The sequence below is a fragment of the Atractosteus spatula genome, chromosome 2 (assembly GCF_055471065.1).
Source record: "Atractosteus spatula isolate fAtrSpa1 chromosome 2, fAtrSpa1.hap1, whole genome shotgun sequence".
In the NCBI taxonomy this organism is placed as follows: domain Eukaryota; kingdom Metazoa; phylum Chordata; class Actinopteri; order Semionotiformes; family Lepisosteidae; genus Atractosteus; species Atractosteus spatula.
This window is the reverse complement of record NC_142707.1, coordinates 45,029,138-45,049,772: the sequence shown is the minus strand read 5'-3', so window position 1 is coordinate 45,049,772 and position 20,635 is coordinate 45,029,138. Positions and strand designations below refer to the sequence as shown.

The window sequence follows — 20,635 nt, the reverse complement described above, 5'->3', positions numbered from 1 at the left end:
TTTTGCAGCTAGGCTGAGGGCAAAGATATATGAATACTGTAAATGGGTTTAAAAAAAGTGTATAAACATTGTAATTCTTTGTGCTCCACCTTCATTCTTCAGTGCTGTATTTTATCTACTGCTCAGTAAATTGTAAATGAGAAAAATAAAGCAGTGATATGTTTCATTTCCAAATAGTGGCAATGTTGTCCTGAAGAGTGGAAACTGGTCTTACCATATATACAGTAACAGGACAACTTCATGGCTTCACAAATTAAATTTGATTGCATTACATTTCTAATGCAAACTGTGAAGTATACACAGTTACATTATACACTTGTATACACTTTCTTTTTAAGAAACATTTTCTTTTAAGAAACAATCTGCATCAAGCAAATTTTTAACCTTGGTGAACATTTTAATTTTCATTTTAATTTGGAAATAAAAGAGATAAACATTATGGACACCTTTATCTTACCCAGAAAAATAGTGTGTGTCTTGAAATACAGTTTTTAGGCAGTGCACACGGAGCTTATCAGCCTGGGCCACAGCCAGAGGGACATACTGATAACAAGAACGTACTGTGGCCACAGGAGGCTTAATCAGAAGCCCTTAGAATGCACCTTCGAAACTTTTTTAATAGTCGTTAACAGGAAATCACAGCACCAAAGTGTGTACAATGGAAAATGATAATGCTATCTTTGGAAAATTGAGATGTAAACCATCAAGAACTGGAATGCCACTGCGCAAAACAGTTCACAAAGATGGCATCCGAGGCTGCTGTGTTGCTATGCAACTAGAAGTGGTTGCTATTTATAGGAAGCACCCTTTTCATATGTTTCTGGTCTGACATGGTGATGTGGGGAGTGGAGGTGGCGGGGGGTTAAGAATAAGGGTTAAAGTGTGTTGTCCTAGACTGTCAGGCTGTGACTGAGGTCAGTCCTGGTACACAACAGCAGCAGCTCAGCTTCTGAATCCGAATTGAAGGCTGAACTGCAAAGACATTGTGTACTGCAGTCAGATCTCAGTGGTGATTAGTCTTGGACCATAATTCTAAGCCCTCTTTTTTATGTCCATCCACTAGATTCCTGAATAGGTTTGTTTTTGTACATCGTGTATCCATGTATCAAAGCCTGATAGCAAAGATCTGGTTGTGGGTGGCCCAGAAATCTAAGTTATATTCCATTTAAAGAAGTGAACACTGACGAATCTTAATGTCAGCTGGAAAATGATGTCGTTTAATTAATAGAATCCATATCTAAAAATAAATAAAATAAAATCTCAGAGATAGAGGGAAAATGGGAATCTAATTGTCTCATCAGGAAATGTATTCAACACCTTTGTTCTGTGAAAGACATGATGTTTAAGTGGCTATCTCTGTCTCTTCCACTTGATTGTTAGATTTTTCATTTCTCTTTGTAACAATTCATTCTTGGAGAAAGGCACCTGATTATTCATGTAATGGTTGAATCAACATGTGATTATAGCTTGCCACAGCTCTGCCAAGCAGCTCTAAAAGATCAATTTCTTTCCCTTAGCTGATAATCAAGATTAGCTGTTATTTCTAATTCATATTGTGGACTTTAGTATTACAGAGTGCCTTTCCTTGACAGTAAGGTTCTTTTAAATGGATTTTTATAGTAAATTAAATATGGCTGTCAGTGGAATACATTACTGAGGTAAAAGCCACTCTGACAGATTTTTTCTGAAGCTGCACATGGGTGCCCTGAGTGCTGTTGAAGCTGCAGTGTTGAAAGCCCTAGTGGGCACGATGTAGAGACAGGGCTGTCATCGGCACACTTGACTAGCAGAGGTCAGAGAGGTGGAGCTGATCTTCTCTGGATATTAATGGCTGCCTTCAGCTGGGGAAATGAGCCGTCGCTGAAGTTAGCAGCGTTTTTCGGTACTTATCACTCGGAATCCCCTTGTGCCCAAGCATCTTCTGCTGCAGTACAACACCACCTTTTTTCACCCCCCCCCCCCTCAGTCCACCACTGCTTCTCATTGGTATTCTAGTCAGGAGGCTCGTTTCATCAGCCCGGAGCCTGTAATGCTGATGGGCTGCCCGTCACAGGAGCGGAATTAAGATAAACCTTCCTGGAAAACATTCGTCCAAGCAGGCTGGCAGAGCAGAGCTGTACCCAAGCCAGGAATGCCTGGGCCTGAGCAAAACTCGCTTTCGTCTCTGCTTGTGCTCGCAAGAGGTGTTTATAACCTAGCTAAAAGTAAATTATTTTTTTTGTTTTGTTTTACAATCATTTAATATTTTTGTGTTTAGGAAAATATAGTTAAATGTGTTTGTTCTTTCTTCAGTTTTACAAGAACAGAATATTTCCAGGATACAGTTTTTAGTGCTGAATTACATTAAACAAGGTGTTAAGTATGTCAATGTGGATCTGATTGGCTTTCATTTTTCTAGGCAGCTGTAAAATGATATAGCATGTGACTTAACAAGATGTACAGTTTATACTGATGCTGGTATCAAAAAGTTAATGAACAATATACACCTTTTACAGTGTTGTTTTTTTATACAGATTTACATTAGAATATGCTAAAGTGGGTGTTTTCAAAATCCTATGCCAATGTGAATTTTAGCGGTCTTCTTTGGGGTGCAGGTTATAGGTTCTTAGCGTATTTAATTCCTTTGTTTTGCAGCCAGCGGAACCTTGCTGAGATAACTGAGCTCATCCACACTGCGTTCCTGGTGCATCGTGGGATAGTGAACCTGAAAGACTGGATCAATTCTGATGGCCCCCTGAAGGACATGGAGTTTGGAAACAAAATGGCAGTGTTAAGTGGGGATTTCCTTTTAGCCAATGCCTGTACTGGTCTGGCTCAACTGAATAACACAAAGGTATTGCATAAGTTCCATTTCACATCCCATGTGCAAGTATCATATTTTTAAACTTGAAATTTTCAATTTTAACATTTGAGGCATTACTAAAGCAAAAGTGGTTATTTAACCTCTGCTATAGATTCTGTATTAGTAGCATTTTAACTTTGAGGCGCCATTAATTAGAAGAGTAGGTTTGGTGTCTGTATGTTAAGGGTGTCCAGTCCTGGTCGTGAAGAGTTAGCTTGTCTGTAGACTTTTATTCCAATTAAATGCTTTAGAACTGAATTCCAATTTAGCCTAACAAACTAAATCACTTTGTTACTGCCGAAGATAGGAAAAATGTAAACAACTTGCTCTAGCTGTTTGGGAGATGATGCTTTGTAGAAACCTAGGTTGTGTTATTTTTTAGTGCTCAAGGGCTTTGTATTTTTATTCATAATAATAGAGAGAACTGAGGAAGACTTAAGCTATCACAGCCCCCTAACAGATCATCCAGACTTAAACCATGTCTGGAAAAAAAGGTGCTTGTCACTTTTTGTTTAGTTTGGCACATTGGGGTTAGGTAGGAGACGAGGAATCACAGGACAAAGGACAACACAAGATCTGTTTTTTTTTCCATTGGGATAAACAAGATGAAAGATCAACATATTCTTTATTATTTTGTGACATTATTTCTGTGAAGTATAGATCTACAGTAATAGGTGAGATTCGTATGAAGTACAATTACAAATATAAGTCATCACCACAGACTTAGTCTTAGCTCTTAAGCTTAGACCTTACTATATCCTTAACCAAACCTCAATGCTGAACAATTACTTCAACACTATTCTAGCCTTACTTTAGCCCTAACCCTAACTGTGATCATGATATCTAGCCTAAAATTAGTTAATTTTTGCATTAGATAAACTGATCCTCCCCTGAAGAAAAGAAATAAAAAACTGTGCTCTGATTCACTCAATGACAAATAATTTTCCAAGAGCAATGACAAAATCTGAACTTGGCTAGGTTTCGCTCACAGATTCCAATTAGTACTTACACTTCCTCTGACTGCAGCAATGAAAGACAAAATAAGTGCTTTGCCTTTATTTCTTCATAATGAAAAGCAAGCATTTTGCCATTTTATTGCTTCCTAGTACACTATGTGACTTAAGACCAAGTGCCATTTTTGAAATACTTGCATTATCTTTACAAGTTTGGATTACCTGTCAGTTTTACTAAGTAAATAATTCTTTCAGTCTCACAATGAATTATCTGAGATTCTTTGATCAGGGCCTCTGAGCTCATCATTTATGTCTGTACACATTTGGGGCTAACAATTAGATGAGGGACTCGGTACTGATAATGAAATGCAAATCTGTTTTCTTATTGCCAAGGGTAATATTAGCAAAGTCAATTATTTTTCCTCAGGCGTTTCCCTGTAGATATTAGAGGACTGCAGACTAATTGCCCTATGAAGCACTTTGATTTTTAAACATTCTTTGTACTGTTTATTACTGGCTGAGATTTATAATTCCGATTAGAATAAAAATCACTGTTACACTGAAAGTCTGCCATAGTAATTTGAAGTGCTTAGCTTTTTTTTGGTGAATGTGAATGTATATCATGCAGCACAGCTCACCAGTCTGCTTTAGTGGCAGCTAGTGTATTACATCTGAGCTAAGAAGCACCAATGGCTTGATTTTAGCACTAATTTGACAAACAGAAACCTAATGAAAATGGTCACATTCATTTAATTAGGGATGGTAGGAGAGGGAATGCAGGTGAAATTTCTAAACCTTGAAGTAAGGCATTTAGAGCCTAGAATACCCTGCAAGACTGTTGAATGTGCTTTTAGTGCATTTGGAGGTGATGTTTTGTAAGTTCCAGTTGTTACTAGTATTCTTAAGAAAATCTTGTTTCACAGTTTTCAGTTGGGTTTCAATTAGTATTCCAAGAATTGAATAATCACTATAATTAAAATATATTTCACTATTACACACTTTTTACTTTTAATTGAATAAGAGCTGAGTGGAGCTGTTATGTACGATTGATACCTTGTTAGTTCTTAATTAACATTAAATTATTTTGTTTTTATTGTGGATTCATATCTTTACAAGAAATATGGTCCATCCCAGGATGATCTCAACATTGTCCAATATTGTTCAGCTCTCCTTCCCATTGACATGTATAAATATACTGTACTTTCCCACCACGAGAACTGTGGGAACGGTCATGCTGTTCAGACTGTAGTTAAATACTCACATCACTTACACTTATGTAATTTGCTGATATTTATAACTTTCTTTATTTTTAAATATAGTTTACAGGTATTGAAGGAGATAAAATACTTATTTTCAAATACTTTTGTTTGTAATTGGCAGAAAAAAGGCTTACCATTTATCAATATGACTTCTCATCTGTAATCATATTCATTTTGTTCGTTAGCTCCATTTATTAGTCACAGACAAAAATAAGCCTAATGAACTTTTCTGGTCTTGTCTTTGTGATTAATTCCTTCTGTTTGGATCTCTTGTATTTTAACATCAGTCTCATTGTTTCAGAAACAAAATTAACATTCATCTCCTGGGAAGCCTTGTTTTTGCTATAACAGTGTCAAGAAATTAGAGATCATTTTAGCATGTTCACAAAAACGCTTTAACGGGTTGGTTAATACATCTGCCATAACTGCTAAGAGTTTGTTTTTTGCTCTACACACATCAGTATACTTAGCTTGTTTTGGATTCACAAGGATCATGCCCTTTCAAGTCATTATATGGGACAATTTGGTCATGGTAAGACATCACTGCCCATATTCTCCACATCTATGATATTCTGTGTGTTTTGGCACACACAAATATGAAACACCTAAGAATAAGATACAGACAACTGAAGATCTGCAATGTGAGTTATAGACTGTGTCAATGGTCATTTGAAAACGACAGTTTAATGAGAAATCATCTTATAAAGTTGGTGCTTAGAAGTGTTGCAAAAAGTGAATGGTTCACATTTAAAATGGCTTTATATGGAAAAGGGGCATTGTCTTGTACATTTAAAGAGAAGATATGTATACAAATAAAATGGAAAGTTATTTCTCGAATACCAGTAAACACTATGTATGTACTGGTATACTGTGTCAACATGTAATGTTTGTCTATGTACTGTATATGTCGATATACTGTACATAGTGTATACATTGTGGCTGTATTTCTGATGGATGTGTGGGGTACAGTAGTATCATTCAGGTTTTGCTTTAATAAAAGTCTAAATGATCCATCTTAATTCAAGTTTAGTCACACTCTCAGTTCAAGTAGAATTTATTTTTAATAGAAGGCTGGTAAAGATTCCCTTGTAGAGCTTTTACACCTTTTTACCTGCTCATAATATAAACATAAACTTTTGTGAGGCAAAACCAATTTCTGTTATGACAGGTTCTGAGCTGTCCATATTTGTTTTATTAATAGCGATTCTGATTCTGTTATTGTGTAATATGTGCATTCTGAAAAGGGTACTTCCCTCTAGCAAACTGCTTTACATCTTGATGGGGAATCGGTTCCGCTGGAGAGATAGCATGTGCTGTTGGAGAAATAAGAACATACATATGTTGGTTTCTCTGAACAGAGAACTTTCCATTCTCAACGTTGAGAGAAAACTTTTAAAGAAGAGTGTGTCACTTTAATATAACATTCCAAAATGTGATGCACTAAACAATTGCATTATGGCAATATTTAGATTGTTGCCAAATACAATTGCCAGCCAAATCATGCCTTGGCCAAAAGTACAGTCACTGTTCCAAGGTTCGTGGCAGCAGAATTGTGCCAGGAAGCAATTTGGGAGGCAAAGGAGAACAAATGTTCAGCTCCATTGCACTACAGTGGAAGACAGAAGAGACACATCTGAGCATCGGCTTTACTTTTGGGAAAAACAGCGATGTAAAATCTCTAAGCTGACTGTAAATCATGCAACTGTTGGAGAATTCACAGTGTTTGCGCTGTGCTATTACTTGAATTTGGTTTGTGAAGCAGCACATGCTTCCCGTCAGAACTACATAGCTTTCTTAATAAAATATCCATTCATCTGACGGCCATCGCCCTGGGATTCCTTTCTCTTCAGTTTATGATGTTTTTCAGTGATAATTGATTTTTTAAATCGCAGTAAAGATGAGTACTGTCGTAATCACATAATAGTTCAAAACAAGAGGAGGCCATTCTGTCCCATTTTGTTGTTAGTAGTCAATTTGATCCAAGGATCTCATCCAGCCATTTCTTGAAGGAAGCCGGGGTATCAGCTTCAACTACAAAGTTGCTTGTTCCATACTCCCACAGCTCTTTGGGTAAAGAAGTGACACCTGTTCTCTAATTTAAATGTACTTCCGTGTAATTTCCTCTTGTCTCCTGTGGCTTGTGTATTACTGTCAATTCTGAAGAAATCTGTTGGGCTGACTGACTTTTGACAAATATATATGACATATCAATACATGTGTTCAAAATCAGTACTGACTTCATCCATCTGTAAATAACTTGCTGCTTAAAAGCTTTTGACCTTCATATACATAATCTTAGAAATATTTAATGGAAAATGTTGAATTTACTTATAAATAATGAATTAAGACCAAATAGTTTGTAGACATTTAGTTTAATTTCCTCTGGACTCCAGTCATTCAAAGTTTTAAAGGAGTCATAGTCAGCAACTGAGTAAATAAAATAAAATGTTTGAATTGACAATTACTTTTTTTTCCTATTATATAAAATCAATTCTAAGTATAAGCTTTATTATAGCAGCAGTAAAACAACAGGGTCTAGTTCAGCAATACAAATGATGTCTGAGCTTTAGATAATTAATATGGAGCCCTCACTGGTGTTTTTCACACACATACAGCACAACAGAAATTAAAGACACTTGTTTCCTGTCAAGGGATTCTGTTTTCATTCAAGTTATAAAACACTCAAAATTTCTTTCTGTTGTTTGCTGCAGGATTTCTTTGTGACAGAATTGAGCAATTACTGTACTATGTAAAGTTTGTGTTATGTGGACCCACAACTCCTAAGTTGCCAGGAATTTGGGAAAAGTATGTTTAATATTTTGTTGTGGGTAACAGTTGTAGGTTCCAAATTGAGATGTGTAGATTTTTTGTGTGTGAACAATACACATTCAAAAAACAGAACCACCACCTTTATATGGGTCTCCTCTCTTCATTTCCCATTAAAGTAAACTTTGCTTATACTGTATGCAGATGTTCATATTAAAGGATCAAATGTATTTGTTAAATAGAATGAAATTACAATATTTGTATCCAATTTAAAAGGCAAATCCCCACATCTTACTGATATTTTTAAGAAATAAATGATTTATCTGCTTCTCTTGTATACGATTTTTTATCTATTCAGTCTGACTGAATGCTTTGACCAGTAGTATGCTGTGTGTGGGAAGTTAGGTTCAAAGCAGGTGGTGGGGTTTGTTTACCAGACAGCTGTGAACAAAGTGGAAACTAAAGCCCCCTCTCTACCGATAACACAGCAGGTATTTCAGCTGCTGTTCGTTCTCATCAGCTGCACAAGTACTTCAGAATCTTCAGCAAGTGTGTGTGTGGCCATATTCAGCAACTTTACTGTGGCTCAGAAAATCTTTGTTGTAACACTGCCTGCTGTTTTCTATTTCAAATTGGTCTGGTGTTGAAATCACTTTGCAAAATGTGCATAATGAAGAAATCAATTGAAAATATCGTGTTTCACTGAGATTTCATGCCATTGTTGAATCTGCCTCAGCCTGTGTAAAGACATATTTCTTTCGAATAATGCTCATGTGTGTGTATACATTTCCTGCTGGTGTTTTTTCTTCAGTAACAGTCTAGACTAGTATCGTTTTCTATATTATAGCTTGCAGCACATAACTTGAATTCAAGGAACATTTCGATTCCTAGGTATTGTAGTTCATTGAATTGGACTCCTTCTAGACAAAGTGGTGTGGTACAATGTTTGTCTATATTTAAATTATATTACCATATTCCATGAACATTCTTGTGTTTTCATTACTAGAAATGGGTCACACATGTACAGACCTGGGGCAGTGGGGTGACGCAGTGGTTAGCATTGCTACGTCTGAGTGCTGGGGCTCCTGGGTTCAGTTCCAGACCTGGAGTGCTGTCTGTGCGGAGTTTGCATGTTCTCTTTGAGTTTGCGTAGGTTTCCTCCAGGTGCTCTGGTTTCCTCCCACAGTCCAAACACTGTGATCGTTTAAGTGGTTTTTGGGAAAACTGGCCCTGAGTTTCTGTGTTTGTGGACTGGTGTTCTATCCAGGGTGTGTCCTGCCCTATGCCTCTTGTCTGGGAAGACAGGTTCCGGCCCAACCCCGTATTGGATAAAGCGGTTAGAATATGGATGTAAGGAGCTGTGCTGTATTCATATCATAAATTAAGGAAGTGTTCTATTTGTTTCCATGTCCATGAGTTATCCTACATGTCAGCCTTCTGAATGACCCTCAGAATTATGCTTTAAACAGGGATAGGCAAACCTTGTCATGGAAGACTGACGTGTCCGCAGGTTTTCATTCCCCTGCAGCTCATTATCTGGCTTAATGGGACCAATTTAGCAAATGATCCCAGCTCTTCAGGTGCTGGTGCTGCAGAGAGCCCTGGAAACCTGCAGACACACTGACCATCCAGGACTGTCAATCACTGATCTACAAGGTTCATAAGCCCAAGATACCAGATGCTGAAATTCTGTATTCCTTGTTTTAACCTTTAATTTTTGTTTGTCATAACTGTCGTCTCTCTCGCATTTTGAAGTAGCTGTGTTTTTGTATTCACTGCTGTCAGAGCTGCAGGTGGCAGATTTCCTAGACTTCATTCATTCCCACACGTACACCAAGAAATGCAAGTGACCTAAAAGTTAAAAAAGCTCGCTGGCTGGCTAGCTGTGTGTTGTGCCCAGTATGATACCATGTCTATGAGCTGTTGCAGAAAAATCTAAATGTGTTACATCGGTGATTCTTAATCAGGGGTACATGCCTTCCCTGGCAGACATGCCAGATTATTTTATAAGTTAAATCATTGAAAACACAAATTAAGCACAGGTACAAAGGTACTGTACAACTCCTTTGTTTCGTCAAACCTTGGTATTTTAAGGTATGCTTGAAGTGTGTATTTGTTTTTGGATTCTTTTATTTACTGTGAAATTGAAATAAATATATAATTCTATCTCTGTACAGAATGCATTCTACAGTTATAATATATCTTAGGTTTAAAGAAGTAACCTGCTTCAATGATTTTTGAAGAGGTGCGAGAACTTATATTGTGAACCAGAGGGGTCCAGGCTGCAGTAAAGGTGAAGAGCTACAGTGTTACATTTTCCATAAGGTTTAGGTCAGTGGTAACTATCTCTGTCCCATGGGCCACAAGGTCTTTGGGATTTTGCTCTAGTTCAGCCCTTGATTATGCGTTTGAAAAGGAACAGGTAAAGATTTACTCCATGCTGGAAGGAAAAGAGAAGAGACACAATGTTTTGTGATCATCTCACTCATTATGTGATTGAGGTACTTGGTGCGTTTCTGTTGATGTGCAGATCTTCGTAGAACTCAGAGATTATTTAGGTACAGGAAGTTTGAAAGGATTCCGTCTGGAGAAATGCTTTCTGTCCAATTTGCTTCAAGTAGCTGTCTCAAAGCCATATTGAAGTCGCAAAGTATCGAGAGTGAACACACTGAATGCTTCATTCAACATTCAAGGCAATCAGAAAAGGCCTAGGAAGCGATCTGATTTCTGAGCGTTCTCCCTCAAGACTGAACTTGGGTGCTTGCTGTTTGGAGATGTTTTTCACAGGGGAGCCTGAAATCAGCTGTATTCTGCTGGGAACATTTAACCTTGATAATCCTTTTACTTCTCTAGATAAGCTATGTACCTATACTGAGCAATACTGGCTCATCTTTTTCTGTATTTGGTAGAGGTGTGGGTGACAGTAATGGTTTCTTACAATAGATCTGCAAAAAAAAGTCTTCCTCTTGTACAGATGCTATGCCATTGTGGCATTAGACCAGCTCTATAAATATCATACATTTTATAATTTCCTATTTTTACACATATGTTGGGGAAGAATGATACTTATTTAAAATCAAAGCAGTTAATCAATTACTCTAAAATATATTCATGGAAAAAAAACTGCCACTGATTTTCAGTCAGGCTAAGCCGTCACTATAAAAGCAGGGTCAACTGATTTATAATCTACATTCTCTGTTTAAAGAGCTGTTTAAAATCTGATGAATCCCTATTTATAATTCAATAAATAAAGAGACGCAGGGAGACCTAGGTGGCTATCTCCTATCATGTTTTACATTCTCATTTTTTCAAATATTTATTTTTACATTTCTCTCTCCTTGAAAGAACTTTTGTGGGTCTAATTACCATGAGAGTAGAGTAGAAATTAACTAATTAGTTTGTCTGTTAACTGTGTTCTATATTCTACCTTGAACTTCATAGCGAGTCCCACGCTTTAAAACCTATTGCAAGCTTTGAGTCAGAGGTCATCTTTAGGGGAACAGATTCCAGGTATCTGACCCACGTGCCTGTTGCCACATGCCCAGGTGCAGGTAATTTCCATCAATGAACAGGTTCTCCATTTTAACTTTTGGCAGTTGGTGAATTCAGTTCTCTGTAGTCTGTACCCTGCGAATCAGATTGACAAGAGGCCTTGAAGCAATCTTATGTCTTTTTGAGAATTCAGGACTCTTGTTAGAGTAAATATGTCGAGGAGGTACAGTTGAGCAGAAACCTAACCCCCTTAGTGTACATAATTAGCTTTTCAAACAGTCTTGTAAGGCTTGAAGTTAGTTTTCCACACCTGTAAAGAAAAGCAATATTGAAAGGTTAGAGGAATGTTTTACTCTCAGTATGAAAGAGTTCTGGGTTAAATGTAAATAACCTTGCTATATTTTAGTGAGAAGATTTTGGCTTATTTCAGCAGGAGCTAAATGGTTTAATGCACAAATATTTTAATTTGCCTTTTTGAATAATTTTAGGATTATATAGATAAGTTTTTATAAAATGCGATAATCAAAGCATCTTCCATCAAGTTTACATTGACTTTCCATGCGTTTATCACCCCGGACATCACATTATTTTTCTGTGCCATATTTGTCTCTTTTAAAGCTATATCCAGACCAGTAAACTTCTGGAAAAAGAAATTGTCACTAAACGGGCCTTGCGGCCTGGAAGCCTCATTGACAGCCATGTGCTCACCGATATTGATGAAAGTAAAAAACAGTCCATGCAGAATAGTTAAACACCACTTACAGATGCAATCCATGTCAATTTGGCCCAGACCAGAGCTGATTGATTAAATCAACGGATCGATCCCGTTTTGAATTATTTGAATCTACTGGCAAGACCTTCCACAGACCAAAGAAAAAGAAAAGAGGAAAATGTGTGTACGCTATATTGTTTTCAAATCAACATTTATTGTCCCCCTTAACATATACTTTTCATGCCACGATTTACAAACCACATGCTTGTCCAAGGAGAGAAGACAACACCATACAAACATGTTCTAAATCATGCGTTGTTGACCCTTCTTTTTGCATCGTCAGACCCTTATGAAAATGAAATAGACTTCAGGGGCTGCCGGTTCACAGTGAGCTAAGGATTTGCCAGACAAAGTTAGCCCACCCAGTACCATTTAACTAATTATTTGCTACTTGTTTGCTAGATGATTTCTCTTTGGAGCGCAGGCATGCATTTTTTTTCTTCTAAAGTTAATGCTGGATTTGATGGGATCAGAGACGTTTGCTTTCTGATAACCCAAAGCAAAACGATTTGAGAAAAGACGAATGGAGAGAAATTGGAAACAACTACGCCGAATGTTAAAACAAACAACTAGGACAAGTGGAATTGGCAGATCACCTAACAGAAGATGTCAGCTCATTCTTCAACGTCTGGACCCCCTGGTTTTAACTTGACATCTTCCTCCTGCCTGTCACAGCACAGCTTGGCATCCAAGTCTCATGGCTCACAAGCAACTGTGGTGGAGATCATGCTGAACAAAGCACCACATTTTCACTTATGAAGTTGAATCGTAATTTATCATGTGAAATTAATAACATATGATTAGTAGTAAAAGAGAACGTTATTTAACTCGAATTGGGAGACTTGTTGTCTCTTCGATGTTCCATGTTCAACACTGGCCGTGATTGACTGCTTGTTTTTTTGTTTTGTTTTTGAGATCAACTTTCTATTTTGACTTTAACAAGGAACATCAGAACTATAACATGATACACAAGAGATACTGCCAAATGTTTAACAGGTTTTCTGTTGACACTTCTTTAGTTAAAGTTGCGAGTTCTCATTGAGTAGTAACAACTGGATCCAGTGGTCTGTTTCAATCCAAATATCAGTTCAATCCAAAAGTGATTAGCCTCTGTGCACCTCCTAAAAACATACATAAAAGTGCCAGGTACATTCGAAATACAAAGTTTGCATATAGTGTCTGGGGTATATAGGCTCTATGGCATATTTAAAATGAATTATTTGGTGGTTAGCACTTGTTTGAGGCATTAAATAGTCCTAAACTGCAGTCCAATTGCTTAACCCTTCTTCTAGTTTCTCTTTCCCACAATATAGGGAGTTTTCATCTGGTTTATATGGAGCTTTAAGCAGGTGTAAAAATATATAGTTGATACCAGTCTCTTAGAGGAATTGTCCAGGACAGTAGTCTCCAGTCTACTGTAGGATGTATTGTAAGCTCAAAAAGCAGAGTATAACCTAAGGTATAAAAGAAAGGTGATCCTGGTACATTAAAACATGATATTCATTTTTGTACTTTTATAAGCCCATCCTTATTGTATGTCTTTAAGGATATCAATTCCCTTGTTAGACCTAAGGCTGGACACAAAGGGATGGTTACCCGACCGTAAAGTGGCGTGATTCCAGACAGGTAGGTGTTGGTGCCATGTACTGCCCATGTGTTTTTCTTTACCCCTGTAAATAGTTATAGTGAGATAGATATAGTTTCTAATGATAGGACCATAATGGAGAGTACATTTCTTGTGAGACCTGCAAACAAAATGTCTTGCACTCTTCCTCAATGTCTTTCCAAGGCAGCGTGAACTCTGATGGATTGTAACTCAAAAACGCAGTAGTACAGCTTAAAATCAGGAACAGCCAAGCCCCCATTAAATTTTGCACACTGTGGTGTGGTAAGTTTGATCTCGGGTTGTTTGTCATTCCACAGGAAATGCCTAATCAGTTTTGGCCCAGTTATCATTTGGAAGTGGAAGTGGGATCACAACCCTAATAAAATTAACTTGCAGGAGAATGTTCATTTTGACTGCAGCAATTTGAGTTGGTAGGGAAGCTGGAAAAACTGGCCATCATTCTTTCATCTCCCTTTATCTCTCTTAGTATTCTGGGATCATTATCTTTGACAGTGATTGAAGAGAGAGTAATAAGGCCCAGGTACACAGACTGATTTTGCATGGGGACAGTAGTGGTGTTCCCTATGACTATATTAAGAAGAATTAATGTACAGATTTTATCAAGCTGATTTTTAAAACCCCAAAAGTCACTACATTCATTGAAAGCTGTTTGGCTTTTCAGCATTGCATGCTGAATATCAGCAATATGCAGTAGAATATTATCTGCATATAAAGATATAGCATGATTTGAAGACTTACATTTAATTGCTGATAGTAGTGTATTCTGCCTGATGTTTTGTGCAAGTGGTTCAGGTGTAAGAGCAAAGAGCATTGGCAATAAGGAGGCACACCTGCTGGCTTCCTCTCAAGATATGAAATGGTTTGGAGTGTAAGGAGCCCGTTGAGACTACAGCAGAAGGATTAGCATACTGTATATTGTACGTTTTATATTAATACATTTTCCACCTTCTCATACCAGCCAGAGAAAATTCCATTCAAGTCTATCAAATGCCTTTTCTACATCTAATGATAGGACCACACAAGTAATGTTTAAATGTATGTATCATATGTAGTAGGCAGCTGATATTTTCTACAGCAAATCTTCCCTAAGTGAAACCTGATTGATCTGGGTGAATAAGCTCCCCACATATTTTTCCAAACGTAAGGCCAGAATTCTGGAGTACAATTTCATATTAGTGTCAATTAATGACATTGGGCGACAGTTTGTGATCTCAGTGGGGTCTTCCCGTTTTTTCGGGAATCAGAGCAATTAAATCTCTGTTTAAGTCCTGGTGCAGTGCTCCTTTCTGAACAGTGTATTTTTTGTGTCAAGCCAAACTTTTTCTTACAATCCTTACAGCTGACTCCTTTACACCCATTAAACTTCCCAGCTGAGGCACGAGGTTCTCCACGAAAACCTATCTAACCCTTCTAGTTTCTTTCCATTTCTTGCCCTTTTGGCAACTAACTCTTAAGGGCCATGGATGAATTTGTTTACAGCACAAATGACAACAAAAGAACTCAATATGCTTAAGAGAACACTGAAAAGACACATGTATGCCAATGTAGGAAAACTAAAACTGAGCAACTCACTGGGTGGAGAGATGGTTGGTGCGTGAGAGAGATGTAGCATGAAAACAATGCAGAGTAATGAATTGGCAGAGAAGCCAATAGAATGCCAGCGCTGCAAAACTAAAGAGAAATGTATGAGCTACCACATACATTAAACTACCGAAAGATGTGTATAATAATAATTGCTTACACTTAAACAGCGTTTTTGTGGACACCACACTCAAAGCGCTTTACAGGTAATGGGGACTCCCCTCCACCACCACCAATGTGTATCCCCACCTGGATGATACAACAGCAGCCATACTGCACCAGTACACTCACCACACACCAGCTATCAGTGGGGAGGAGAACGAAGTGATGAAGCTAATTCATAGATGGGGATTATTAGGAGGCCATGATTGTTGGGCCAATTGGAAATTTTGGTTAGGACACCGGGGTTACACCCCTACTTTTTTCTAGAAATGCCCTGGGATTTTTAATGACCACAGAGAGTAAGGACCTCGGTTTTAGGTCTCATCAGAAGGACGACGCATTTCTACAGTAAAGTGTCCCGTCACTATAGGACCCACATAGACTGCAGGGTGAGTGCCATTAATGCCTCCCTGCCTAAAGAGCTCAACACCTTCTATGCTCGGTTTGAAGCCAGCAACACAGAACCTGTCAACAGAGCTGCTCCCTCCGCAGCTGATCGGCTGCTCTCACTGTCTGCAGATGAGGTGAGGAGATCTCTGCTAAAAGTGAACACCCGCAAGGCTGCAGGACCTGATGGCATACCCAGTCACGTCCTCAGAGCCTGCGCCAATCAACTGGCGGATGTATTCACAGACATTTTCAACATGTCTGTGGCCCAAGCCGTAGTCCCCACCTGCTTCAAGACAACCACCATCATCACAATACCAAAGAAAACCACAGTGATATGTCTTAATGACTACCGACCGGTGGCACTAACACCTGTCATCGTTAAGTGCTTCGAGAGGCTGGTCATGAGGCACATTAAGGACATCATTCCGAACACATTGGACCCGTACCAATTTGTCTACCAGCCCTACAGATCCATAGATGGCTCAATCTCCATTGCCGTACACACTGCCCTATCCCATCTGAGTACAAAGAACACATACGCATGACTACTATTCATCGACTTCAGCTCAGCTTTTAACACTATCATTCCAGAAAAATTAGTCAAGAAACTCAGTGCACTGGGTCTCAACACCTCCCTCTGCAACTGGATTCGGGACTATCTGACAGGCAGACCTCAGGCTGTCAGGCTTGGAAACCACACCTCCGGCACACTAACTCTGAACACTGGGGTCCCCCAGGGTTGTGTACTTAGTCCATTGCTCTACTCCCTCTACACCCACGACTGTAAGGCCAAACACAACACCAACTCCATCATCAAGTTTGCCGATGACACCACAGTTGTAGGTCTGATCACAGACAATGATGAGAGGGCCTACAGGGAGGTCAATCTCCTTACAACGTGGTGTGAAGACAACAACCTCACCTTCAACGTCAGCAAAACCAAGGAGCTGATCGTTGATTTCAGAAAACTGCAAAACGGACATGCCCCTATCCACATCAATAGGACTGAAGTGGAAAGGGTCAGTAACTTCAAACTCCTTGGCGTCCATATCACCGAGGACCTCACATGGTCTCTCAACGCCACCTGTCTGATCAAGAAAGCGCAACAGTGCCTGTACTTCCTAAGACAGTTGAAGAAGGCTAAGATATGTCCCCAGATCCTCACTAACCTTTACAGATGCACTACAGAAAGCACACTGACAGGTTGCATCACAGTATAGTATGGCAACTGCAGTATTGCTGACCGCAAAGCCCTACAACGGGTGGTGAAAACTGCCCAGTCCATCACTGGGGTTGCTCTCTCATCCATCCAGGACATTTATGACAAGACGGTGCTTGAGGAAAGCTCTAAGCATCATCAAAGACGCCACAGACCCCAGCTACAGACTGTTTGACCCTCTACCATCTGGAAAACGGTACCGGAGCATTCGGGCCCGGACTACCAGACTCAGAGACAGTTTTTACCCCTGCACTATCAAACTGTTAAACTCCAGCCTCTCTCACCCACGATCTGAACCTCACAGTGCTTTTTCTCTTACCAAAGCTCAAACACACATTGAAATCTACCTCTACCTCACGTGTCAAGAAGCTCACTCCCCATAATTTTCTATCCTTTATTTCATTCTGTTGATGTATGATTTTGCACATCTGATGTTGTTCTGCACATTACCTGTTACCTGTTGTTGTTTTGCACATTGCCTGTTGTCTCTGTCTTTCTTTTCTTATACAATTGTATTGTTGTTGTTTTTTTATACTTCTTACCATCTGAGAGCTAGCTAAATAGCATTTCGATATACCATATACCTGTATATGAGTATAATGACCATAAACTTGAACTTGATTAACAAAAAGGAAATAAGGTTGCAGGGTGATATGGCTTCTGCGAAGAGCCCGCAAGGGCTCATCTGGGATTTGAACCTGGGACCTCTTGCACCCTAAGTGAGAATCATACTCTTAGACCAATTAATGGCAAGACAGAAATGAAGAAAAGACAGAGAATGATGCAGTATTAGGGAACTGAAAACTGAGAAGCAGTAGCAAATGTTAGGTGCAGCATGCTTTACTAGTTAGTTCTTAAGGGAGTGTTATCTGTGTTTCTTTGTCAACTGAACTTCCTATACAGGATTTGCAGCTTGACTTTCTGTGACTCATTTTTGCCAGGATTTGCCTGATTAGGACTCAAAGACTCATCATTTGATGTCTTCCAAGACAACTCTTTCACAGCTGACCAGGAACGTTTCAGAGCTCTATTTGCATTATTATCCAGTTATTTTTTTAAAATATCCATGAGTCTTGTTTGGAATTTCTTAGATTACTACCTGATTTAGAAATTTCAACTACAGTAGTAAAGGTTAGGTTAAAAGGCACTAACCTTGCAGCCATGTAGAAAGCAAAATGTCATTCAGAATAGTATCACTTTTATGAACCTCAGGTTCTATTTTAATGCTTGTTAAGGCTTATACTGTTAATAAAACATTGCTCCAAAGGAACAAAGAGGTAAACTGCCTATTGATGGACTTATTTATGTGTAAAACTTCAACAATCTGCTCACCTCAAGAGGTAAATTCTGATTTTTATGTGTTTATTTTTTTTCTACTTTTAATTTCTTGTATTCAAGTCGAGCAACAAAGTATTACACAATATAATTGTTCCATTTTAATAGAATGTAAAGGTCATGCGATTCCTTATTGTTATTGGAAGTCCTTTTCTAACAATTCATGGATTTAGAATAAACACAGACATCCAGAAGATGGATATTCCCTTGTCATAGCCTGCAGAAGCTAAACCAAGGCAAATAAAGGTTGATTTATTTAGTTTAAAGCTATCATTCCATTCTAAAGCTCCCCCTGCTGGTGAAAAGTGAGCACTTGTTCTGTAGGAGTTAGCTGTCCATTGCAACCACAAAACATTCAAGTTACTTGTGTTCAGGATATTGAAATCTGTAGCAGATAATGACACAGATAATGATAATGACACAGCAATTATAAAAATTTGTATTTGACCTCAACCATGTTGCACTTCTAGAGTGTAAGAGTTTTTTTTTACTCTGAATCTTATCAGTCTGCTAATGCAGTGCTTTAAATGTGTTTTTTTTGCAATTCTTTGAAGGTGCTTTTTAAAAAAAATTGATTTTTCACAGAGGTTTAATTGCCACCACCAGCTGTGTGTTATATTGTGCAGACGAAACCCAAAAGATGCTTCGTCCAGGGCAAGCCATGCCCCGCAAGCGCAGTCTTTATAGAAGAAGAGGGACTTTGAGCCACCTCATTAGCACTACAACACGGCGTCTCGCCGCCACAGTCAGTGTGCGAGTGAGTGTGGGGCAGAGTGTTCTGGAAGCCCACACTGTGGCCGCCTGCTGCTGCGGTGCCTGCTTCTTCGGTGCTATTAATCTGTCCTGTTTCTCAGGAACTTCATTTATAAAAACAACACCACGCAGCGCGCAAGCCTGCGAGATTATTTATTGCTTTAATTTTGCGGCTGGTGCTTTTTTGGGTGCTCCAGGGCGAGATCCGGCTGGCAGAGCGGGTTGGGGTTGTGTGCAAGGTGGCACCCCACCAGCCGTTGAGGCCAGGCTGAAAGCCGATCCCGAGACACAGCAGGCAGTTTGGAGCAAAAGAAAAATGGGGCAATGAATTATAACACTGTGGGGCTCAGTTACAGACCCATTTAATATCCCTTGAGTGGCACAGCCACGCAAAGCTAAATTAAATTAAATAGGTGCTTTATCTTCATACGTATGCTGGCTTGTCTGAGATTTTTGGGATAGTTAAATACATCATTATACAGTATATTTTGCTCTTTTTTTTCTGACAGGGTGTAGGCCCAGTATGTGACTGTTAAAACAAAGATGTGCCTTTTGAAACAATTTGTGATGTTGTTGTGTAACATTCAAGAAGTCCTCCCCCTGGTCTGTGTTTTGTCAAGGTTTAATGGTATATTTACTGTTTTATGAGTAAGGATATTTCTATTCATAACTAGAACTTGTCCGGTAGCATTTTGGAAGCATCTTACTGCATTCCTAGGAGAGATACCTGTACCTGTTCCACTATGGTAAGTGCAGTGCAGAGGACTCCAATGTAGAGCACCTTGGTTGAGAGAGAAGGCTCAGTGGCTTGGGGCACCGAGTTAATGAGAGTAATCTACCACAAGGCTGTCAGTGGAGAAAAAGCCACTACAGCAACAGTGTTAAAGCTGCTGTGCAGCACCTTTTCTTATTTGAACGCACACTGTAGTGCTTCCGTTCCTACATTTTGTGATAAGAATAATCATTTCTTGACAGGACCCCTAAGGAAAAGTGAGGTCCTGTCTAGAAATCAAAGAAGTTTTGAACTATTTTGAAAAATGTACGACTTTTTCTTTCAAGAGGAGCTTTTTTCTGTAGTTCTCATTGTAGCTAATTATAATTATTATTAATTAATGCTACTCAGATAGTTGCAACTTCAAATCAAACCTGGGGCTAAAACAAATATACCATATTGCTTTATTTCTAGATGTAACTGTATTCTGGCCTCTTCTGTGCTCTTGAAGAACTGAGCTCAAAAAACATTTGTCGAGTTATTTGCCAATCTCAAGGCAGGAAACTAAGCTTCTGTTCTTTTTACATACAGTACAGTATTATGTTGCTGTCTAATTGTATTTTATCAAAACATTACCCTGGTATTTAAAACAGTGTTTACCATATAATTGTCCATTTCCTGGGGCATTGTCAAAGGTGTGATGTACAATTTCCAAATGGTGAATGGCTTTCACTACCTTAGCCATGTATTTTCTGTATCTGCTAAAACATCT

General features: G+C 38.7%; 1 protein-coding gene across 1 annotated transcript in view; it reads left to right on the top strand.

Moving 5' to 3' along the window:
• pdss2 (prenyl (decaprenyl) diphosphate synthase, subunit 2) overlaps positions 1-20,635 on the top strand; it is a 71,464-nt gene that overhangs the window by 37,119 nt on the left and 13,710 nt on the right. Inside the window, exon 3 of the mRNA XM_088938063.1 lies at positions 2,635-2,833. Within this exon, the coding sequence (XP_088794189.1) occupies positions 2,635-2,833 (199 nt within the window). The remainder of the gene's footprint in view (positions 1-2,634; positions 2,834-20,635) is intronic.